The sequence below is a fragment of the Anthonomus grandis genome, chromosome 8 (assembly GCF_022605725.1).
Source record: "Anthonomus grandis grandis chromosome 8, icAntGran1.3, whole genome shotgun sequence".
Lineage (NCBI taxonomy): Eukaryota > Metazoa > Arthropoda > Insecta > Coleoptera > Curculionidae > Anthonomus > Anthonomus grandis.
The window spans coordinates 23550152-23576988 of record NC_065553.1 but is presented as its reverse complement, the minus strand read 5'-3'; the positions used below and the strand labels follow the sequence as shown (position 1 = coordinate 23576988).

Here is a 26837-nt window from a genome sequence, read left to right as displayed (position 1 = left end):
CACTCTTTTTATTTTAAAAAGGAAATACCCACCCTAGACAAAATTTTAATGGAGCTTGGCCGAGATGACAGTATTCCGTTGATAAGTAGAAAACTTTTATGGAAAACTTTAAAAAATATGGATTTTGCCTGGGAAAAGCATAACCGCAAAGCACTTTTACTGGAGAGCGACGAAATTGTTTGTTGGAGACGACAATACTTGAGAAGTATCAAGCAGTACCGCAGGGAGCAAAAGAAAGTTTTTTATCTTGATGAGACGTGGATTAACGAAGGTTATATAGTCCAAAAAATGTGGCAAGACAAAAATATAACCAGTGCTCGCCAAGCTTTCATAGAAGGCCTGTCTACGGGTATTAAAGTACCTTCGGGAAAAGGAAAAAGACTTATAATCACACATATTGGAAGCGAAGAGGGATTTTTAAAAGAAGGTCTGCTAACCTTTGAGTCGACTCGCACAGGAGATTACCATGAAGACATGAACTCAGACGTTTTCGAGGACTATTTTGGTGAAATGATAAAATTTCTTCCGGCTAATTCGGTGGTGGTTATGGATAACGCAAGCTATCATTCACGGCGAATAGAGAAGACGCCAACTTCAAGTTGGAGAAAGCAAGAAATTATCGATTGGCTGACTGCAAAAGGTATTGCGTTTGAAGCAAATTTGATAAAAAAAGAACTGCTGGCAATAGCAAACTTACACAAAACTGGTTTCATGAAATACGCCGTGGAAGATATAGCCGAAAAATATAATATAACTGTACTGCGCTTACCGCCATATCATTGCGAACTAAATCCTATAGAACTGATATGGGCGCAGGTAAAAGGATATGTAGCAAGACAAAACACGACTTTTAAAATGAAAGATGTTAAGCTACTATTTGATCAAGCCATTACGGAAGCGACACCAGAGAATTGGCGAAAAGCATGTAATTAAGCAAGAGGACAAAATGTGGGATCTTGACAACCTCATCGATCAGACAGTCGATCCTTTAATTATAATGTCAAGAGGTGATGACAGTTCGTCAGATGACGAAGAAGACTACAATCTATTATAATTTAAAATTGTTATACACTGTTCAAAAAGTGCCAGATCCAAAAGTGACATTTTCAACTGTTTTACTCTACATATTATGTTCAATAAATTTGTGAAAAAAATATATTATTCCATTTAAACAAAAGTAACTTTCTAAAATAAAATAGCATTTAAGTACATTAATTATAAGGTAAAAAACAAGTCCCAGTTGCACGCCTTTGGCGAACCGTTTTCAATGTTTATCAGTGGGTAACAATGGGCAAAACTCATAAATTGACCCAAAACCGGGTGGCACTACCTGCAATCAACGAAAAGACAGAATTTTACATTGAAACTAATACCCAACTAAGGTAGTGGCATAAAATATTGGTGGATCACCAGGTACCACTTTTGCATACCTAATGAGGTTTTATTGCTCTACACACTTCTGAAATAGAGTATAGGCTGGCTAATCAGTATTCTGATGTAATTGATTGCTTTGAGGGGCGCACAGGGTCCATTAAGAAATTAAATCTTATTAATTGATAATGCTGTCTTAAACTAGAACTATAAGGTGTTGTGAATTGTGATGGTAATTGTTCCTTTGTGTTAACTATAAGTATTGTATTTTTCTTTTTTTTTTCTCTGAACTGATTGTTCCAAGTTATAGGTAATCGTTATATTCTAAGCTTTAATTGTGTGTTGGGTTAGGTTAGTTTAATCATCCAATTATTATTCTTATATTTTTTTGTAATATTGGGCCAAAGCCCGTTGATATATTAAATAAATAAATAAATAATAAATAATTCTATCACCATCTACTAAACACAGTTCACATTTTCGAACAATATTTTTTGTTCCATCTTTCCATAAAACTAAAGCATCCATACTGCAAGGTTTAAATCTAAAAAAAAATGGAAATGAAGCCTGAAGTAATTTGTCTCTAAAAGCGAAAGTATGCAGACAAATTAAGTTAAACTGAACTTAAAAATCCATAATTCTTACCTTTTTATGTATATTATTATATTCCATAACTAAGTCATTAACTTTTGATTATTAACAGTGAAAAGTACTAACGGTACGATACAGTGTTTTATAGGTTATGTTCAAAAACAATAACAAACCACCACGTAAACCGTCAGAAGAAACGTTCTCGAAAGCGACAACGAAAATATTTCACACAAACTGACCTAACTGCAGATACGACACTTTGTGGGATTTGATACTGCTTTAAGAAGCATTTCTTACAAATGGTCGTAAATTAAAAAAGTCGCAGTCGAAGTCGGCAAAGTCGAAGTAAGCTTGGGGCAGCGTAACTAATTTTTTTAAATATTTATTAGTTACGACACTCTGTGTGGAATACGACGTTATGATGTACATAATAAACTATACCTAGAAAACCGACTCCTTTTCCTCCAATATAATGTTAATATAATTAAGATTAATACTGGAGGTGTATAAACATTACAGTTGAATGATACGATTTCCAGACATGGTAACATTTCAGGCAAATTTGTCTATGTAGGTGCCGAAATCAATGGTGGAATGGCAGAATCGGATCAACCATTATGTATTATTTGAATCGTTTAAAAGTAAATTAATTAAAAGTTAGATTTCTTAAATGCCATCATGAAAGTGACATTATGACAAAAAACGCGTTATTTAGTGCTGTGGTTTAGGCATGATGCTCGAACAAACGTTCACATTTATATTATATATGGTTATGCTGTTAATACATTTACACCAACTCTTATTCTAATAAATTTAAATCAGCCATATAAACGATAAGAAACATATCGAAAAATTTGAGCCAAGGAAAAGCATTACTCTACATAATTATATAGTGTCAAGGTTATACGAGTGGTTGTATAAGGTGCAGTGCGAATTTTGATTAACCCGATGTCGTTTGTGTTTATATATGGTCAATTCGAGTCGTCTTGAGACCTTGGGACGACTATGAAGAATGATGTCATCAACATATGTTGAATGGGCTTTCGTTTCTGTGAATTATCGCCTGTTTTCTTTTTTTCTTTTTTTTTGTCTTTGGTCTGTCGGGTAAGGTGAGGTCATATTAGACGAAGATAAAAAAGAAAACGTAGATTTTTTGATGGTATATTCTGGTAGAGCGGTTATTAATTGGTTTGAAGCCAGTAGAGCGTAAATGGTTTTGTAGCACCGTGATCTTGATGATTTTTTTTAAATTCAGAATAAACAATTAGTAGGTATTAATTAACACAATTTTTAGCAAGAGGGTTTTTTATATTTTGTATTTTTTTGTTATCATTTATATGAAGTTAAATTTATTTCAATAAATAAATTCTAATAATGACTAATATCTCGGAAGATTGCGTGAGCATTGCCTTATTGTCATAGTCAAGGATGTGGTTTTTGATGAGCCTTGAAGTTTACTATCCAGTACTGCCAAAGTTCTTTCATATTTCTGGATATAGTAGACCAAAAGGAGAATTTCATACAAATTTCTTCAATTACCTGTTTCTATAATGTCTTTCCAGATCTCTTAATAAAGTTTCTCATTTAGTTTTTTTATAGTTTTTAAGCTTCTAGAGTAATTAATTCATGCCTACCAGGTATTGCAAATAATTGTTTATAACTTACAGGCATTTGCTAAATTTTTCAAAAAAAGCTGGTGTTCATCTTATGTATTAAATTTGACTTTTGAATTTGGACCATTTTTTGTATCCTATATACTGGCATTTTTATTCCAGGCGTTTAGAATCATATCGAAAGTGTTCCAAGAATTTTATGTAATTTTTTACGTCTTCCAGGGATATGACGTTATTTTTTATATTTTTTAAGTCATTTTCATGTCTTTTAAGGCAATGGTTTGTGTTTTCCAGAAACATGATGAATTTTTTGAGTTCAAGTACCTCGTCATCATTTTTGTACATATGCCTCTTATTAAAATGTATTCAATTTATACCTGAGCCATGATTATCATGAAATTTAACTTGGTCTAAATTATCATATATTTTGGTGCTACAAACTTTGTATTCATTCAGGATTTGTGGATTATATAATATTAAGATCTGTATCCATCTGCTTTATACTCTTTCTTTCTTCTTATCTCTCTGGATTTTCTAAATATGTAGTTCCTTTTTTTAAGGGTAATATTTTCATTTAGGTAGTTTCTTATCCTTTTTATTGAAAACCGCATTTCTTGACTGTTGTCCCTTGTTCTTTGCTAATTTTTTTCATTTTTTCAAGTTCTGTCTTTATCTTTTCTGATATTGTTCTGTTCTGCTTATAACATTGCTCAATGTCACTTTGAACCAAAGAAACCTTCATATTTGAGGCGTTTAGCGTCTTTAACTTTTAAATTATTGTAAAAGGTATGTAAGTGAGGAGGAACATACGCTAATTATTTTTGCAGATTGTTATACTTGGCCGCCTCAATTTCTCTACCTGCAGGATATAATAGAGGGAGGTCCCTTACATAAGTTTTAGTATTTCGTTGGGAAATATCAACTTCTTTAAAGAACCCTTCTGGATGATTGGACTCTTTATAAAAGAAACGGTCGGGGTTAGCTAAGTTATAGCTGATCCATTGCATTTTTAATCAACTCACAACCTCTCCATTCACGGTTTTTTTGCGGTTTATTATATTTTTTTCTAGAGGGACGGTTGTTATAAAGTCTTGAGTCTCCATTTCAACTACTGTAAAAGGATTATGCTTTCTGGCAGTTTTAATCACTTTTATCTAATCAATTGTTTTGTATTATGTAATTACAGATTAAGGACATTTTGTAATCTCTATTTTGCCCTCCACATTGATCACTGTACATAACTAATTTTGAGCTTTTTACAACATTTTTATGTAATGAATTAAGCAGGCCCCGATCTCTTGAGGTCCTCTAGATGCTATGGCTTCGTGCCAAACGTACATGTGCGCCTGGTTATTTGACAAGTTCTGTATCCCCAAACAGTACGTCCACATTTGCTTTTTGTAATAACAAACCTCAGTAGAAAGGTATGGTGTAGGTAGTGTTGACATTAAGTCGAAAGCAATAACAGTAACATCTTTATCCTCTATCTTACCCAATTCCGCATCTAAATTCATTCCACTTAGTGCATTTTCAGCCTTCCTCAGATGCAAAGTCTTTTCTACCTTTATTCTGTTTATTGTTTCTTCAGCTCCTCCAGCTTTAATTTTTTGTTCAAACTCATCGCATTTCCTGCATCTATCAGATACAGGTGCATGAAAAGTTAAGTTAAACTTTTTTTAAACACATTTCTGAATACAAAAAGGGATACAGGTTCAACTATGTTATCATCAGATTTGTATGAATATGTATTTGTATGAATACATTGTTATTAAATTTAGGGTAGGGGATAAGTAGCATAGGTTCGAATTTTTTTTTTCGCGAATAATCAGATTGATACTTGGAGATAAAATCTATGACTTTTTGAATTTTATCTTCACTGGTTTTATTAGCAGGTACGCATCTTCCCCTTATGTCCTAGCTTGGTATGTTGCCTGACTCTTTTTGACGAAGAGCACGTGTTAATAGTCCATCCGAAACTCTTAAATTTTTTTTGAAAAACTCTTTACAAACTGGAATGTCGACACCCCTGTCATTGGGCAGGTAATAGATTCTGGTGTATGTTCTAGTGTCACTATTAACTGTGTAAGTACATTTACGAACTAGCTTTATTTGACCGCATAGGTATGCAGTCTGTAAATCGAAACTGGAAAGCTCATAAAAACTGTTAAATAGTTTCTCGCGTTGTTTAAGGTCCATAAGCTTATGACATTCTTTAACACATGGACAGTCTAAACCATCAAATGTTTTAGCAGGAACCACAGTACCTTTTACATTTGTATATTCGCAACCACTATTTCTTTTTTTTTATATTTCTTTTCCACAAACTTTTATCTGCATATTTTCTCTTAGGGCCGCGCTTTTTAGATCTGGGATTTTCTTGTTCGTGTATTTCATGTTCTATTTCAAAAGTAGAATTGTCTAGAATAAAAAAATAGTTAAAAATAAGTATTATTATTAAAGTCATGCGATTTATCTAAGCGATTAATTATTGAGAAAAACACAAACCTAAATTATCATCTGTTGATCCTTCAGAATCCGACGGAGAATAGTTGGATCCAGAATCGGCAAAGGGATCCTCTGAAGTTTCAAAACTTTCACTTTTTTGTCTAGGTCTGAGGGCGCTCCTTGTTGCTAAAACATAATGAGTATGCATAACAAGTATATATACCGATTTTCCTGACTAACAATATTTTTAACTCGATGATTCATTTTTTTGTATCCTAGTATTATAAGGAAGTAAAAACTTACCTGATGTTAATAGTAAATCCATTTTTGCAATAAAAATAAACAAATATCTCAAAAACCACACAAATGTAAACACGCCGCAAGAAACAAACAACAAGTATACTTTAAGGTTAAAAGGTAAGCCAGTATTGCACAACAAATTTTTACGTCGGCTGTTATTCACTAACGGGTTACTATTGCATTATCTTCTATTTCATTAATAGAGTACGCAAAAGCAGTATTGTCGCGCCCTCTAGGACCAGTTTAAAAAAATCAGATGGTCTTTTTAATAGTGTTTTGGAGCTTAGTATCATCTACTGATGGCCTAATTCTGTGAATCTACAACTCTCTTTTCACAATGCTTGCAATTATTTACAATTTTTCTTAATATACAGAATTCGCGTTTTGCCAAGACATAACCCCAAAACATGCAAGAGAGATATAAGATGATAAATCTATTCTGGTCAATTCATACTTTTTTTCAATTTTAATATGAATTTAACTGATTTGTCTTTTTTGGCATTATTTTTCTTCAATTGTATATATTTTCCATTTATTGGCAAACTTTGCTATTTTTATATTTTACTTTTAATTTTTTAGGCAATGTTGGCCTTTATTTATGTTTGAGGTTTGCTTTATATTATTCGCAATTCCGGCTATGTTTGCAGTCAAAGTTTGAATTTGCACAGATTCTTCGTCATTTCCTGTAGTCAGAGCGGCCTATGTCAAAGGAACCAATACGATATGTGATATCATTTAACAATATACTTTGGGAATAGTTGTAATAAGGTCAATTTTACTTTTTTATTAGTCCATTTGACAATGCGTTTACAAAGGATATTCCGTTGAATACCTATTTGAATCCTTTTTATCAATATATATGCACCGACTTACTGATTCGAACCGCGAATAAAGACATTTTTAGCCGCGAATATAGGAATTGGATCGCATTTTTTTAATCCGCGAATAGTGAAAACGCGAATGAAGGAATCGCGAATAAAGAGCTTTTACTGTATTCCATTTTACCATTCTTTCAATACTTTTCAGAATGAAGCTTTTTAAGCTGATGGGTATATAGCTATTGACAACCTCTGGGACTTATAATCTGTGTCTCATTTTCTTAGTTATGTTGCTTGACATTTGGTTATAGAACCCCACCTGAATCTTTTGTTCCTTGGGTAAGTTTTTCATTATTTTGTAGGTTATTTGGTCCATTCCGAGAGAGCTGTCCTGTTTCCCCAACAAAAAGTTTTCCATCTCCTGTAAATTTTGAAAGGAGGACTTTTTATCTCGGTTTTGTATCCTTTTTTCTTTTCTCCTCTTAGTTTTGTTCTTGCGATTGCTGATTTCCTTTTACTTTTTCAGTAGATTTCTTTTGCATATAAGAGACAAATACTTTTCTCTCTTCTTTACTTATCTTTAACCATTGGTCTTTCCACCAGGGGTAGCAGAGCCTTCCTGGTGTAAAATTTCTTCTTTGAATAGATTGTTGAGCTGCTTCGATGATGAAGGATTTTATTTGAATATACTGATCCATTATATGGGGGTTATTTTCTACTTGTGAGTATTTCTGCCAGTCATCTTTTCTAGTATTATACCGTCTAAATGTTTGGTTAGGTCTTTCGTGCTACTTTCTAAAAGGAGGGGGCGATGATCACTTGTTCGGCTTTCTTGTAAGGTAGTACAGGGAAGGCTTCTGCCCAGGTTGGGGATGCATATAACTAAGTCCAGGATGCTAAGTGGGGCACCTGGTGGGGCTATTTGAATTGGCTCTTTCATCATTCCACTCTGTTCCTAAAAGTCTGCTAATATTTGGCCGTTACTGTTAGTTAAACATGGTCCCCATTGTTGTTGTTCTACTATTATCATATTTTAGATCTGTTTATATCTGGCTTTATTATTAATGCAGCAATAAGCTTTATAATTAATTCCTAATAAATCAAATTAGCTGATATCCACAAAGTCTCAGTTGCTAGTGTTTGAAAATTCTGGGGCTTAGGTATGTTCTCCAAGTTTATTTGTTTAAAGGGGATTCATGAGTCTAATGAAGATTGCTATCCTCTCTAAATTCAACTCGATCTGACCTAATGTGTATATAGGATCTTAGATTCGATCTGTGGGTTCTTTTGAGCCAGGTTTCGTTAAGTAGAATGATAGTGGGATTAAATTAATGAACAAGGGTTCATTAATTTAATCCTTAACATTAGTTGAAGCTTCTCATGTTGCTCGTCTTTGTTACTTCATCCACTGTGAATGGTCGCTGGTTCAGTTGTGGCTAATTTAATCCCAAGTTAGCGCATTTACCTTCGATATATTGCTGGTTCTGGTTACTGTTAAGTTTTTCCTTATACAAATGCCCGAAACTCTCAAATCTTATTTTTTCCCAATGAAGGATCAATAAAACACTTTTTCACATAAAATGCTTATTGATTATATTAATACTAGATATTTAAGGAAATAACGAAGATCGAGAGTCGACCGATTTCAGTAAGAATAAAAAATAAGAACGAGAGAAGTAACCAACATTATGAAAGGCGAAGAGCAACTGACTTCTATTTTACCCCTCTTAATAGCCAAAAATAAATCCCAGACACGTTTAATAATCCTATGATGGTTTTCAAGAAGTATAATGAATTATGTTTTTGTTAGGGTTAAGGTTGGGCTATAAGAAATTGTCTTAGTGGTCCGTTATTAGCCAGCTTTTAAATTGGAAATCCAAACACACTGGGTTAGAGTTTAACATGCCGATACTTCCCAGTGTGTCCATAAAGGTCTCGTCGCTTGTGATTATTATGCCCAGTATTAGGAGGTTCTTTGTCTTTGGTGGTTATGTTTTGTCTTTTCAGTGAATTGATATGTGTTACTTGGATTATCTATATTTGTTCTTGTGCAGCCTGGAAACAGATTTTTTTTGTGTTTCGATTGCAGTTTAATGCTTTCTGCTGAAGGAACATATGGTCCTTTTATGGATGCATGGCTAGTTAATATTTTATCTTTGTTGATCTAGGTGTGTTTGTGTCCCTTTCAAAAATGATTTTTTTCTTATGCTTATGTCAAACCATAGGTTACGCCCATAATACACGTCTAAATTGTGTAAAAAAAAATTAATATTATGATAAATTTAATCTCATTTCTAATCTTTTTTAGGTTAATGCCAAATACAGTGAGCAATTGGCCTCAGAATGCTTGGAATGGGTGAGAAGCATTACCGGCGAGGACATAAACACTGCAGGAGATATGGATAGTTTTTATGAAACCTTAAAGGATGGAACTTTACTCTGCAGGTAATAATAAAATTTGAAATTTAAGGATAAAAATGAGGGATAATTTACGACATGTTTGTTGCCTTCGGATGTTCCTTGTCTTCCGAATACAGTTAATTTTTTTACCTACTTTATTCAACTGTACACCCATATAAAATTCATGACTCACTACTCTCTCTACCTTATAAGAATAGAATCCATCCAACTTATAATACTGACGTCACATATCAAAAGCTACTCGCTACAATAATAACCACGTTATTACATAATCCGTGGCGGAAATTGTGGCTTTTTTCACGAATGTCTAAAGCACGTTGATAGCGCGTTATCATGGCGCCGTTAATAGCACATTAGTGGGTCATTCATATACTCGATTGACTGCTGTCATAGGTGGAAAATGGTCACTATTTCTTCAATTTTACAATTTATTAATAGAAGAAAGTTTTAAGGCATGTTTTTTCATACATAGATTATAAATTAGTAGTTTTATTGTGCTTTAATAATTACCTCGATCTTGAGCTTTTTTTCTTGCTTCATGGATCCTTCTTTCTTTATAATTTTTTTTTCCAATAAGGAGTACATATAAACAGAATTTTTATATTAAATTTTTTGCAGAGGTTTGTTGGGTTTAAGTTGTATTTTTTTCAATTAAAAGGCGCGCCAATATTCAGACTTGAACCTTCGTTTTCTTTGCACCATTTTGCGAAATTCATAGAAACTTCGTTGCAGCTAGAGACTGCATCGGTGTAGGTTGGTTTTCGTACTATGATTGAGGTGTCGTCCGCAAATTGACATATATGAGAGTTTTGAGTACTTAGGTGACTAGATAGATCGTTACAAAAAATAAGACAAAGTAGTGGGGATAGTAGATAAGTAGATATTGCCCCGTGGGGAACTCCTAATCTTACGTCAATCATTGAAAATTTAAAGGGATAATTTTCTAATTCATTTAATTTATTTGGGATTTGAACATACTGTTTTCTGTCCGAAATATAAGACATTAGGCTAATGCTTTAAAAAGGGCCGTCACAGTAGACTTCCCTTGCAGAAAGCCATGTTGATATGGTGAAAAGAGTTTGTTAAGTTCAAAGAATTTTACGAATCTGTTGTAAAATAGTCTTTCCAAATCTTCGAAAATACGAAGAGATTCGAAATGGGCCGGTAATTGCTAATGGTGCATTTATCGCTCTTTTTTGTATATAGGAGTTACTTTATTAATTTTTAATGTTGTTGGAAAAATGCCTTCCCTAAAAGAAGCATTCATTATATTTTTCAATTTTAAATTACAAGTCATTACAAAACACGTGAACAACCTGGAATAAAATAAAAAACTGCTTCAAATGCATAAAAACTATGCAGTTGGAAAATTGTATTAAATGCCTAAAAGACTTAAAAAAATTACATCAAATGGCTGGAATGAAATTTAACATGACGTGTTGTTCTTGGAAGATATTAAAATAATTCCAAAAACTGAAATCTATAAGAGAAAATTGAAAAAAAAATGTAAGGCCAGGCATGAGTTGGAGGGGTTGTTTGCTCGTTCAGTTTATTTCGCCTTAATAGACTCTCATATCCGTTATGGGTTGCCATTTTGGGGTTTGTGCTGCAAGGGACTCCTTAACATAATGTTTACTATTCAGAAAAAAGCATTAAGGTATCTGTGTGGTGTTGGTCTGAGAGTCTCTTGTAAACCTCTTTTTGTAACTGAAAGCATTTTAACAGGTTTCTCGCTCTTTATATTGGAAACTGCAACACTCATACATAAGTCCGTAAGTCCACCATCCTGCACCAATCATAATTCTCGTCAAGTGGGCAACTCTCTTCCAATCCCCACCTCCTCACTTAGGAGAAACTCTCTTATATTTATTAGTCGTAAAATATTTAATCATGTTCCTTTTTCGATTAGTACTGTTACAGACCTTAAAAAGTTTAGGAGAGAACTAAAGAAATTAATCTTACCAAAAGCTTACTACAGCATTGAAGAGTATTTTAACGACTCATTTTAATATTTAAAATTAATTATATATCTGTTGATCAGATTTATTTTTTTTTATTATTCTTGTTTTATGTTGGTTCTCGCCTTTTCTTTTTTTTTTGGTTTTTTCTTTGATTATATAAAATATGCTTCTATGTACAATCAAAATCGATTCTGTATTCTGTTTTTGTCCTGTATCCTGTATAACCAAATAAATACTTGTATTATAAATTCTAGGATTAGGAAGCTTTTAGCACAAGTTTGTAAACTTAGCAAATAAAGTATATTTTGACTTTGACTTTGACTAAGTAAACAGCCGTGAATATACCAGCTGTTCTCCGTCATTCAGGAATGATCTCATCGCTTAGACTCAAACGTGCAATAAGGATGGAGCGAGTGGCAGATACACCTAGCGGCATCTCCGAACACGCGTAGAAAGTTGGCGCATATTCCGGAACAATCGTTTACCACCTAAAACGAAAATTTTTAATTAAAATAAATACAGTGTAAATAATACAGTGTTTCTAGCAATCTTAAGTAACTGTATTTACTATTTAGTGGATGTGAATTGTTTTAATTCATACTACAAAATTAAACACGATATTTATTTTTTCATAGGTTTTTTTGATATTTCTGCAGAAAGTACAATCCAATTTGAATAGTGTACAGTATATTCGGGCACATCAGTTTAATTTATGACTTCAATTGTATTCCAGCACTTAACGGCTAATGGAAAGCTCTCAGCCTGGTATTTATGGTACAGATTGGACAAATTCTGCAAAACTTAATTTTTTCTAGTTTTAAGTGGTGACATTTACTCGAAAGAGTGAACCACTGTTTTACAATTCCCCTACGCAAAAGCAGTCCCCTATGCAAAAGCATAGGGGACTTAGGTGTCACTTTTGAAACTCAATTACCTTTTATTCCACACAATCAATCAATTGTGTTATCGGTAAATAAAGTTTTAGGGTTCATAATGGGAAATTCCAGATTATTTACATATCAATATCAATAGCCTTAAAATACAGTTTTACTCATTGGTGCGGTCAAGGCTTGAGTATTGCTGCCTATTTACCAGGTCCATATTGATGCCCTGGAGTGTGTCCAAAGAAGATTCCTCAAGTTTTTGCATTTTAGAGAGAGTGGTATTTATCCGCAAAGGGGAATTGATAATACCATTTTGCTACGACAGCTTAACATTGATTCACTAAACTTCAGAAGATTCGCTTATATCTCTTAATTTTCTTTACAAACTTCATCATAACGAAGTTGATTCTTCTTATTTATTATCGATGTGAAGCTTTCGGATACCACGCATGAATTCTTGACTTTCCACAACTTTCTATAATAGGGCTTCTAGAAAATCACCTGTTTTTATAATGACCACAAATTTTAATAATATTTCTCATTTGTGTGATGTGCTTTTCTATATTCTTAAGTAACTGGGTATTACTGTTAGGCAATATTTAGGGATAATTTTGATTTTGCATTGTATATTTTTTTGTTTCCTTTTTTGTAATTGTAGTTTTTATTAGTTTTACTTTTGTAGATTAAATATTGTTCTCTAATTGGTTTTTACTATTAAACTATAAACAATAAATTAAATTAAATTATAGGGCACTTTCTTACAATAAAATAAGATACCTTTGCATTTTTAACGTTAAGGTTTAGAAGGTTTTCGATGCACCATTAATTAAAGTTCTCAATGCTGTACTAAGGAATACTCTTTATTACACTCAAAAGTTTTAAAGAATTTTAAATCGTCATCATATGATTGTCAAAATATTTGAATACAAATATAGCTTCATTTATATATAAAAGGAATAAAACTGGTCCAAGGTACGATCCCTGAGGTATCTCAGAGGTCCCTCGAATATTTCTTGAAACTGCCCTACTAAGATTTTATCCAATTCAGATATGTTCCCTGTATTCCTATTGATAAAAGTTTTATTTAATAAGTAGTCCATGAACACAATCCATGAAGGCTTCTTGGAGGTCGGTGCAACCGACGTCAATCCGATAGAGTTGAGAAATGAAATTCAAGAATTTTTAAACAATAAAATTGAGGTTTTTGTAGCTGTTGACCTGCCCTTGTAAAACCCATCCATTTAGGAGAAATGCACGTTTTAAAGATCAGAAATTTCATTAGTTAAGGCTCACTCCAGAATTTTGGAAAAATTTGAAAACAAGGGGGCTTATTTATAGTTTTCGATATCAGAGATCCACTTTTAAATATAGGAAAAAATGTTGATATACTCCAACATGTGGGAAATCAGGATTTATCAAGCTGAAGAAGAACAATCAACACAACTCTATCAGGTCCTGAGCCTTAAGCAATATCTAATGAGTTCAAGTTGTACAATATTTCTTCCGTTTGATTTGCAACAACTAAAACAGATTCTCTGAAACAGGTGCAATATTCTTATTGGAGAAATCGCTGTAACAGGACACAAAATGATCAGCAAAGGCATTAGTTATCTGTTCAGGAGTCCTCCTATTTAATTCCATTAACTTTGGTATGCCTTTATCCTCGTGTAGACTGTTAACGCAAGTCCAAAAATACTACATATTTCTTGGTATCATTTGCTCTGTGTTTGTGATATACATTAAGGTAACATAAGGTACTTCCTCTATAGCCTAACAGCAAAATAATCTTTAGTAGAAGTCCTGTTGTAGACCTGTTTTTTTTGTTTTTGATGAAGGATATGTATTTTTAAAACCAATCTTATTTTTCAGTTCCAAACTGCACCATGCTGGATTTTCCTATTTGGCACAAACTTATTTACCACAAGGGATGTACGCTCATAATATCCATCATTTTGTCCACTATATGCTGACATAAAACTTGGTCTCAATGAATAAATGCAAAACATTTATTAATCTCTTTGTGATTTGCACGTTCAAATAAATGAATTGTAGCGTTAGTTTAACTTCTCTTGTTATAAATTCAATTTCTATAGCAGGGTGATACAAATCTAGCTTGCACAACACTTCATAGATAACAGACATCTTACTGTTGTGACGGATGTTTGTAATGATTCTTTGTAATTTGTAATGATCAAATACAAAAGCCTATTCATATGATTTTTTTATTGTGTTAACCTGTATGTTACAATTCTAAGTATGAAGTAGGGTTCAAAAGTAGCTCAACCTCTGTGGAAATTAAAATTTTTTGCTACCACAATTTCACCATAGTATGTTTGGTAAGTTGAGAAAGTTCTTGTGTTGAAATTCTGATTTCACCGTTACATCCCTTCTATAGTCTCAGAAAGGGTCTTGTAAGCATTAAGCCAAGATTGGGGTATGAAGTAGACATCGACGATTAACAACTTATAGTGCACTCAAAGGTATACCGTTGAAGATATACCGTTGTTATTAAGCCCCATTGTGCAAGGTCCAACGTTTTTAAGAGGTGATAAAGGGAAAAGGGTCGGCTTGAAAATTATTCTAAATGACACTGACTAACTAAATAAAAAATAGAATCTTATTAGAAAAGGTTAATAAGTACAAATAATACACAAATTTATATATTATTATTTTAATAATAATACTTAGTTTCTTTTGGAGTTGGAGGTAGGCGCAACACTGTATGCCCATTTTCCATTGCGAGTTTAATACACACACACTCTTTATTTATTTTAAAGGCTGTTAGTGTTTTTAAAAAAATCTCGTTTTTTCTATGTCTCTTTAAAATATATGTTATTTTTTACCTTAAAATTTTGAATTTCTGCTTTAGTACTATTAGAACAAGGCAACTTAACTACTTGACGACTATGGTAACTAGCATTTTCCATAACAATAACACTATATTAGATAGATAGGTAGATGTTAAAGAGATTAGGGAGAGTCGGTGGTGGTGTAGCTACATTAGATCAAATAATTTACGAAATTGCTGTTATACTAATCTACAGAAAAATTGGTAAATTTGGAATATTCTCTCATTATGGCCGATCTAAATCTTGACCTGTTGAAGCCTACCTTTTTATGTATTGTATTCCGTTCTTACGGATTTGAAGAAGTAATTAATGAGCCAATAAGAATAACCAATACTACTGCCACATGTTTGGATCCTATTTTTGTGAGTGATTATGATGTGATTTATTTGTCATAGTAGTGGTACTATCGCATTCCACACTGAAATGCCATTTTGTATTCTAAATTTAGTTAGTGCAAAAATAGTAAAATTTTCGACTTTAGACACAATTGAGTTTGCTTCTCATTTGTCACAAATATCCATGGGTACAGTTGAATGTGGTGTACCACAGGGTACAGTCCTGGGGCCACTCTTATTTTTTATCTATATAAACAACATTACAAGAATTTTACCTAAAATAAATTGTTCTATTATTTGCAATGCTGATGATACAGTAATTCTAGTAAAAGCAAAATCATGGTCAGAAGTGCAAAAGCTAGCTGAAAAATATATTACATTAATTAAACTTTGGACGGATCAGCATCTTCTAACTCTAAATAGTAATAAAACCCACTTTATAAATTTCTCGATTTATAACACTAATCAACAAGAAGAACCTATGGAACTAACAATACATACTTATTCTTGTTTTGCAAATCAGATGGAAAATTGTACTTGTGATTATAAGATTTCTTCAGTTTCGTACACAAAATACCTCGGCGTCTATATTGATAGAAATTTAAGATACAATATGCACATTGATTACATTACTAAAAAGATAAGGAAAACAATTTATAAGTTTTATCAACTACGCGAATTTATGCCTCGTGAGTTGTTGGAGGTGGTCTATCAGGCTCTGGATGAATCCATTCTAAATTATGGTATAAGAATTTGGGGTAGTGCGTGTAGCACAATGTTAACAAACCTGGTTATCATTAAAAAAAATATATACTAAAAATAATAAATAAAAAACCAAAAAGATACCCAACAGTTAATTTTTTTTTGGAAAGTGGTGCTCTCGCTGTAAGAGAACTTTACCTGAAGAGCACCCTTAACCTTATGACGAATAAAAACATTTATAAGATTCTACCCCAACGCCTTAATATTACTAGATCTGTCACGAGAGAACATGTTTTTTTGACTAAGGTAGATTTTACAATTTGTCAACGTCATATATCTTATGTGGAGCCAAGAATCTTATTAATACCAAGAATCAAAATTAATTTTATATCACACGCTTTTAAGACTATAAGAAAAAACTGTTTAATATACGCATAACCGAATGGATCAGGTGTAACTATGAAAATATTTTATTGAATGTTATAATTACAGGTATATTTACAAATATTATTTATTGATAGAATAAAAGAATGAATTAATTTAAATATTACTTTTACAAATTTAATCTAAGTTAATTTAATTTAGTTTTTATAACAAGCTCTCAAATTTATTGTTAAATTATTATTGTATTCTGAAATACTGTCAACCGACAAGTCACTTGTGAGTTAGGGCACAAACACTAACTTTGTAACAATACTGTACAATTTTAAGTAATATATTTGAATTTGAACATTTATCTCATAAAAGAGACCTTATATCACAAGTTTTAATTCCGACTAACCCCAGGTAGATAATATATACACATATTTATATTTTTTGCCATTAAACGTACCTACTTAATATTTTACATTGCAGGCAAATATTAAATTTCTAATCCGGCTCTGATTACAATTATGACAATTTTGGGTATTTTTATGACCATGTTTTATAACAGTCAAAAATCAACGGTATATCTTTGAGTGAACTATACTTTCGCAATTGATGCTAACTACTACTTATTAACTCTCGAAAGAATACTAGAAAAATGAGTGTTATTTATCAATGATCTGCCTTAACTATAACCAATTAATCGACATTATTTTCATAATTTTAGGCTGGTAAACGCGATCCAACCGGGCACCATAAAGAAGATCAACAACACCCAGATGGCTTTCAAATGTATGGAAAACATCAACGCGTTCCTGGAAGCCGCCAGGAACTTCGGAGTTCCCGCCCAAGAAACATTCCAGACGGTCGATTTATGGGAGAGGCAGAACTTGAACTCTGTCGTCATTTGTTTGCAGAGTTTGGGCAGAAAAGTTAGTTCCGATTAAGAGTATTTAATAATTAACCCATTATTTACCAACCTTATGGTATATATATCCTTTAAATCCCAAAGTATCCCTTACTAAAACTTTTCAATGGGCGCTGCAGTTGCGCCCTTTAACATCAATTATTCACTGTAAATAATAAATGTTGCATGTTTTATTTTTTATTTACTAACATTGCATGTTTGTGGATTGTTTTAACCCAAAGTATTGTGTGTTTTTATGTGAATTAATTAGTGGAGCAAAAAAATTAAAGGGTGTAAAGTACAAATCATGACATATCTAAAATGATGCCCTAAGCAGCCAAAACCTGTGGAGTAAACATTATTAAGACGTTTAAAAACATGACATTAGGCCTGCCAAAATAGTCAAAATACGCCTATTTAATCTGTTAATAATGAGAATAACTGTAATGTAGAGATGAATAGAATATACAGGGTGTTTCAGAACTATGGGATCAAACTTCTGGGGGTTGTTCAGTGCAACAGAAGAATCCATTTGAGTATAGGAACCCATGTCTGGAAATGCGTCACTACGCCACTACGGCACTAAGACGCGTTAAAATTTATAAAAAACATCAATTACCTAAATAGGATCTGCTGCATTTATTTTTACCTTTGGTACATGATACCATAACAACAATTGTTTAAAATCAACGCTTATCAATATCAATTCTCAATGTCATGTTAGCTTAAAATTTTTAAACATTTATTGCTAATGGAAAACTTTACCAATCAAGAATTGGCGGATATGCATTTGGCATACGGAGCAACAAATTGCAATGCACAAGCAGCATCGCGGTTGTATTATGAACGTTATCCCGAACGAAAGCATCCTGGATACAAAAAGTTTATTGCGGTTCATCGGCGGCTCGCTGAGACAGGCATGTTTAAGACCAAGATGCATGATACTGGTGTTGCTCAAACCGTAAGAACGGTCGAATTTGAAGAAGAGGTGCTTCAGCGAGTTGCCGATGAACCATCAAATAGCACATGTGACGTCGCTAAGAATATGAATACGAGTAACGCTTCTGTCTGGCGGGTACTACACGAGCAACAACTCCATCCTTACCACTTCCAGAAAGTTCAAGGTATGACTGCAGACGATTATCATCCTAGAGTTCAATTTTGTCGATGGCTTCTGGATCACATCATTGCACAACCAAATTTTTTACGATATGTTTTGTGGACCGATGAAGCCTCTTTCACAAGAGACGGTATTTTTAATAGTAGGAATAGCCATGTTTGGGACAAAGAAAATCCTTATGCAATTTTTCCAAGAAAACATCAGAATCGTTGGTCTGTCAACGTGTGGGCAGGCATTGTTGATGATTATTTAATTGAGCCATACCTTCTACCGGAACGGTTAACAGGACCTATTTATCTGCGTTTCTTGGAGGAAGTTCTCCCAGAACTCCTTGAAAATGTTCCACTAAACGTTAGACAGCAAATGTGGTTTCAGCATGATGGAGCGCCGGCTCACTTTGCTGTACAAGTACGCGAGCGGTTTGGGCACCGTTGGATTGCCAGAGGTGGAGCAGTTTCTTGGCCTCCTAGGTCACCCGATTTAACGTCGCTTGATTTTTTCTTGTGGGGACATGTAAAGTCTTTAGTCTACGAAACTCCAGTAGAATCAGAGCTAGACTTAATTGGACGAATAACAGGAGCATTTAAAATCATTCAAAACGAGGATAAAATTTTTAGTGTAGTCCGCTGAAATCATGTGCGGCGTTTAAATCGGTGTATTGAGGTTGGTGGAAGACATTTTGAACAATTGTTGTGATGGTATCATATACAAAAGGTAAAAATAAATGCATCAGATCCTATTTAGATAATTAATATTTTTTCTAAATTTAAACGCGTCTTAGGGCCGTAGTGGCGTAGTGACACATTTCCGGACATGGGTATACTTGACTATACTCAAATGAATTCTACTGATGCACTAAACAACCTATAGAAGTTTGATCCTATAGTTCTGAAACACCCTGTATTGTCTTTGTTTATGTGTACAATTCATAAATGAGCACATCTTGAAAAATGATTTTTTAATGATAAAAATACGCACGTTTGGTCATAGGCTGATAGTTCTGATATGATCCAAGATATTTTATTGCCAATAGCCTAAGACCAGAGGAAAAATTCCAATGCTTGAAAAATATAAAAAAATTACTCCTAACAGCTGGAAAACATATTTTTTTGAGATAAGAATTTATGCAAAATTCCTGGAAGACATAAAAAATTACTTTAGATGCCTGGCAAATAAAACTTTCCAATGCCTGAACAAAAAGGTGATCTTTAATGAAGGATTTTTGGACTATCAGTCTGATGAGTCATATGGTAAAATTGTGTCTCAAAGTCATCTACAGAAGAATTTACAACAAATGCGAAGATCAGATATCTGAAAACCAAATCGGTTTTATAAAAGCAGTCGGAACCAGACAAGCACTCTTTGGAGTTCAAGTCCTAAATCAGAGATGCAGATACGTCAACTGCGATGTATACGCAGGTCTAATCGATTATGAAAAAGTAATGTTTAATTGCGTTCAACATCATAAAATTAACAATATCCTGGAAAAGGTCCTCTTGGACGATAAAGATATCAAATTAATTTGAAATCAAGAATAAGTAAAAATACAATGTGGGGTCAGACAGGGATGTGTCCTCTCGCCTTTAATATTCGACTTTTCAATAAAGATTTTCTTAAAAATTTTCAATAAAGTCGTTAACGGAGTAGAAGGCATCCTTTTGAACTGAGTCAGACTAAATAATATTTGATACGCCGACGATACCATGGTGATAGCAGATAGCTTGGTAGCACTGAAAACATTAATGGACCATATCGCGCAGTACAGTCAACAATAATGGTCTTAATATTAACATGAAGGAAACGAAACAAATAATTATCAGCCAAATTTATATAATTAGAGATCGTCTATATGTCGACGGAACTCGAATTTGAACGTGTTCAAGAATGTTACTACCTTGGAACCATTATAAATGAACAATGCAGAGAAATGTCGTATAGGAAAAACAAGGACGATATTTCACAAAATGAGTGCCCTTCTTCAAAAGTCACAACATATATCTCAAAACGAAAGTAAGTCACTTAAGATGCTATGTCTTCTGTAGAATCCTGGACATTCACAGAAGCCACCACTAAAGATTGGGAAGCATTTGAGATGTGACTGTATAGGAGAATTCCCAGAATACCACGGACAAACATAGAAGTGCCATGAACAATAACAAAAGATCTAAAGGTAATGTATAACATTAAAAGAAGAAAACTAGAATACCAGGTGCATGTTATGATAAATAAAGATCGATAATTCCTACTGTAAACCATAATAAAAGGAAAGGTATTGTAAAGAGGGCCCGGAAGAAGAACATCATGGGTTACGGAACCTACGGACTTGGTCTGGAAATATATCAGTAGAACTGTTTTGAGCTGTTAAAATAAAAAAGATATAGCCAAAATCCAAAACGGATAGGTACTTGAAGAAGAAATGAAGAGTTTTAGGACTCACTAAAAAATTATAAAGTACTTTATTTGCCTAAAAAACATGACGTTTTAAATACCTAAAATGACTCCGTTAATATGAAAAACTTGACATATTATTACAATGACTGGAAACAAAAAACAAATTGCGTTGAATTATTAAATGACATAAAAAAATTACATCACATGTTTGGAAACATCAAAGTACAGAGTGCGGCATAATTGTCTCCCTGTTTTTAAGGCTTAATAAAAGAAATGTTATTTGAAATACAAAGATTTAATTTTTTTTATTTTAAAAGTATAACTAAAACATTTTTGTCCTATGTGGTTTTGAAGAGAATATCTGGCAAGTGCCGTCCACCATTATCGAAGCACTGGTGCAAGCGACTTCTGAAGTTTCGCATAACTCTTGCAAGCATTTCTTGGGGTATTCTGCGAATTTCCAGGCGGGTTGCGTCCTTTAGTTGTCTAATAGTCGTTGGACGATGTTTGAAGACTTCAGCTTTTAGGTAACCCCACAGAAAGAACTCGCAGGGCGTTAGGTCGGGCGAGCTTGCAGGCCAGCCTATCAGGGAGAGCAAACGTCCGGGGAACATTTCTCTAAATACTTGCATTGAATCATCTTGCTGAAACCAGGCATCTTGCACATTGAGTCCTGCAAAGGCTGGGGCGAAAAAATTGTGAATCATCGCTATATAGCGTTCCGAATTGACAGTAACAGCGTGATTTTCTTCTTCAAAGAAGTAAGGGCCGATTATCCCCATTTCAGAGACGGCGCACCAAACTGTCACTTTCTCACTATGTAGAGGCTTCTCGTCTATCTCTCTCGGATTATCAGCGGCCCAATACCGAAAGTTTTGCTTGTTTACCCAGCCAGACAAGTAAAAATGTGCCTCGTCACTAAAAAAAACTGCGCCCTGAGGTAAATTTTGAAGCATAATTTCACATGCAGCACGTCGATTGTTCCAATCACGTTCTGATAATTCCTGTGCCAGAACCATCTTATATGGATGAAAACGAAGATCCTTGTGAAGAATTCTTTGCATAGTGCGGTTCGATAAACGAAGGGCAGCTGCGTGTCTCCGTGAAATTTAGAACCTTATCCGGAACGCTCGTTGCGCAGCAATAACTGACCGATTTTCGCGGAGGTACACTTCCACGGCGAATGCGCGCTGTGCGTTGGTCCACATGATGCTTCAGGCTAAAAAATGTTTAGACAAAACTGTTTCCCATACCGCTCTTAGTGGCGGTACCCCCACTATTCTGCGACGCCGCACGGCATTACGAGGGAAGGTTAAAAATAGGGAGACAGTTATGCCGCACCCTGTATATAAAAATTACGTGAAATGGTTGGAAGTCAAAATAAATAACTTTAATAATCTAAAAGAGCAACTTGGTGTCTATGAAAAATTATTTCTGATGCCTGGAAGACGTGAAAAACGCCTATGGAGAATAGGACAAATTATTATGCCTGGGAGGCTTAAAAAAATGAAATGACATACATAGAACACATAAAAACTCCTCTGAAAGCCTAGAAAACTAGAAAAACGATTTTAAATACACGGTAAAATGAGGTAAAATTTCATGAAATATATTTCCAATGCCTGAAAGACGTGAAACAACACTCTGCAAAACAGGCGAAATCATTACAAATATACGTCAAGTGGCTGGAAAGCATGAAAAATTGTGTGAGAATGTAACGGCTTGAAGACATTTGCTTGCTTAAAAAATCAAACATTTCGATAAAACAGCTCAAGTGCTTGAAACAAAATTAAAGACACGACAAAACTAGTTTCGATGCCTGGAAGGCCTAGATATATATGAAAAATACTTCAAAAATCTGAAACTATCTCAAAGCTATTTCAGATTTTGAGACCTAGAAATGTATTTAGATTTTCTTCGATACAATATGCCATTAGAAGATGTTTCTCTAAATATGAGCAAAACATGTGGTTGATACATAATGGGCCTCCACCACACTTTAGTGGAGAAGTTCATGAACTAAATAATGAGTTTCTGAATAAATGGATAGAGTGCAATGGACCTATTTCTTAGCCTCCTCACTCCCCAGATTTAATACTTTGCGATTTTCTTCTGTGGTGCTATTTGAAAGAGTTGGTGGATCATGAAGGAGCAGTGAATACTCCTAAAGCAGTGGATGGCTAGACAAATTCTGGAGCGAATGGACAAGCACCGGGAATGCAAAAACAAATACCCAACGGAATATAGGCGCATTCGTAAAATTATTCAGCAGAAAATCAGAAAGCGAAGAGGCCTGGATGAGGAACTGGAAGACTTAGAGCGAAAATATGATGGTTTCAACCTGCACAAAAAATAACAGAAATATCTAAAGCAAATAGGCAACAAGCACCAGATAGACTGCATCATAATAACCACCAACAAGCAAAAGACATTTCCAAGGAAATATTACATCCGAGATTTATTTGCTGACTTACGAAAAGTGCCATCTTCTAGCAATAACACTGAAGGACCTACCGTAATTAAATGTGAACTTGAACGGGCCATTAATCAACTGAGGACCAATAAGAGCTCAGGACCAGACAATATATATCCAATGGTATTTAAGTTAATTGATGATTTCATTCAGCAGTTGTAGTTGGAAGTTGGGCAGTTCGGCAGTTGATTGATTATTAGTTGTTCATTAGTTGAGTTGACAACAACATGAGCGACAACGGAGCATACATCACATCTATCCATTCAAGTTTTTTTTTAACCACCTAACGCAAAGGCGAAGAAAAGCGTCGAATCGCCCCCCATTATCAGTAGGGGGGCTAAACCATCGCCGGAAAAGAAAAACGCAGAAAGATCAAAGATGGACGTCTCTGACGGCTACCAAACCGACCGATCTACCAAAAGCGAGGACAGCAGAACAAAAAGAAAAGAAGAGAGAAAGCGCAGTAAGACTTCGGATGACCCCTCATTCTCCTCAAAAATCTGTTTCAGAATCCCGCCATTGATCCTAGACTTACTCCAAACCCCGACCTGGGAGCTGGCAAAGCGCCACCTCAGAGTGCAGAGCCAAGGTTCAATAAAGAACTTAAAAGGAAATACGAGGATGAAATGCGAGAAAGAGATCTGCGGATTGAAAGAAAAAACTATTATTTATTATGTTATATAATTGTTTACTCCGTTAGAAAATTGTCAATAATATGTACATTGAATTTTTATCGGTATGCATGTGACTTACTAAAATTCCTCCCCAGAGCCGAAATTTAAACTACTATTTTCTTTGACTGTTTCCAGGCGAGCAAGTTCGGTAAACCGTCCATCGGACCCAAAGAAGCGGAGAAAAACGAACGAGTGTTCACCGAAGAAAAACTGAAAGCAGGGCAAACGATCATCGGATTGCAAATGGGGTCCAACAAGGGCGCCAACCAATCAGGCATTAACTTTGGCAACACACGCCACATGTAATTTTGTTCTATTTTTTCTTTGTAATTGTTAAACTAGACAACGATGATTTTTTTGTCTTCTTATGTCAATTCTTGTATATTTTATTGAATAGAATTAGCGGGAATTCTTAAAAACAAAAAAGAAAAAAAAGCCTATATATGACTGTTATAATAAATATTATTATATGGTAGGAATGCGTTGACGTATTTAACCAAAATAATTATTAAGGTGACAATTTGTACATTTCTCTCTCTTTCTCTCTATTTTTTTTTGTTTCAGTTTAGCTATTTATTATTATTAAGGAATTTTTGATCCTTTTTTTCCAGATTTTATTATATACCTACATTCCAAAATCAATTCCATTCTTCCACTTTATATATGCATTTATATACTATTTAGGGCCTTATATAAAAGAATTTTTTATTTATTTTTTTTTAATATATATATAATCATAGTTTAAAAGATCTGTATGTGCCTATACTTAAAAAAAACATTGTTTGTTCCAAGGTTTATTATAATGCAGATTATAATTATTTATTGTTGAAGTTTCAAATTCCTTACTATTGTAGGACCAATAATACTGTACTAGTGAAATAAACTAGTATTTTTTCTATATATATAGTAATATTTTATTTAAAAAAAATTACTCCAGGTCCTACTTAGTTCCAGCGATTAATGGAACAGCTCTCTTTTAGGCGTGCCAGTTTAAGGAATGGTCTACAAAAGTCTCAAAAACTTAACAGATTCAACGACAGCTAACCTGGTGTTATGAAGTAAAAGGTTCCAACGTATTTTTATATGACAAGACTAGTTTTAGAAATGTTAAGGCACAGAAAATATTAATCGGACCAAGATTTAATGGTCATCCGATACGCTTCAAGTAAAACTTGTATCGTTTACAAAAAGTGATGACATTTATGAAGAGTAGAAATAAAATATTCTCTAGAACAGAACCTTGAGGTACCCACATTCTATTAGCGTACAAGAAGACGTCATCGTATGAACCCTATACCCTGACTTCTTATTAATAAGGTTATTATGATTTACACGGTCGACAGCTTTAGAGAAATCGCAGAAAATTGCTGCTGTCAAGTAATTCTTGTTTAGATAAAAGTATACCTAGTGTTCTGCCTGGTCAATTGACGTAGAGATGGGCACGATACTATAATAATAAGAAACGCTTTATTTATTAATCAATAAAGTAAACTTTGTATAAAGCTGAAAAAGATAAATGGGTGGCGGTATCCAACTAAAGCTGCTTATAAAATATAATTATAAAGGAAAAACAGGTAAATAAGAATTTATAATAAATAAAAACAATATATCTATTTTATAACTATGATGTAAAAAATTAATTATATGCGGAGAGATAATAAATTTTCTTGATCGATAGTTAAGTAGTTGTGCAGCTGAGTAGCTAGAACTTCGTTTAATGAATTCATTAATATGCCTTGGTACACATAAAAGCTCACCTTGACGAGCCGACCCATCAGCATGGAAATCATAGAGATTGCTAAGTTTTTGGTGGAGGTATATCGGTAATTTCGTAACTCTAATTTTAAATACTAAGCACGCCATATGTAATGATACCTTTCCCTTGATAGAGGGTCAGCCGGATTCTCTTAAAAGTGGTGTTATGTGGTCGTATTTTCGAACATCAAAGCAAAACCTTAACATGCATTTGTACTTTTTGTAGGCAAGGTTGGTCAAGCTGGGTTCAACAAGGTATAAAAACAACGTCACAATAATGTAGGTGTATATCTAAGCTATATATCTAGTAGTAATATCTATTTGGTAATCATGAGAAAATTTAATCAAACTTAATCACCTTTTCAAAAATCGTTTAACCCGTAGCTACTACTGATGGGTCCCGAGGACCCATCCTATTTTTAAATAGGGTATATTTTTTAAGTTTGGCAACATTGGATACTCGCTGTCTCGGTACTCCTCCGCAATACCAAACGCGTGATTTCGCCGGCATAGATTCATACTTCAGAATTCGTTCGTGTCGGCGAGGTTCGAAGGCAGTGTTTACTGGGTCCTGAGGACCCATCAGTAGTAAATACGCGACAAGTTAATAAATGCTTATTGGTTTGAAAGTATCTATTTCGTTGTTATTTTTTGCAAGGTATTTATCTATTTGACAAGAATAGGTACTAGTGGCCATAAGGTATAAGTTAATAGATATAAAATGTGTTTTTTTACTTCTTCAGTAAATGCAACGCAATGGCTTCCAGTTCTAGGGTATTGTCAGAAGATGCGTTAAGAAATATTTTAGAGTCTGAAGACTTTTGGGAAAGTATGGAAGACTCAAACCAAATGGGCTCGAGC

General features: G+C 33.9%; 1 protein-coding gene across 2 annotated transcripts in view; it reads left to right on the top strand.

Annotated features, from left to right (window-relative positions):
• The window catches only part of LOC126739209 (myophilin), a 60095-nt gene extending 34972 nt beyond the window's left edge, over window positions 1-25123 (top strand). For both annotated transcript variants that reach the window (XM_050444785.1, XM_050444784.1), the window contains exons 2-4: window positions 9447-9583; window positions 17384-17588; window positions 24357-25123. In XM_050444785.1, coding sequence (XP_050300742.1) covers window positions 9447-9583; window positions 17384-17588; window positions 24357-24527 — 513 coding nt within the window. In that variant the 3' untranslated portion in view covers window positions 24528-25123. The remainder of the gene's footprint in view (window positions 1-9446; window positions 9584-17383; window positions 17589-24356) is intronic.
• The last annotated feature ends 1714 nt before the right edge of the window (window positions 25124-26837 follow it).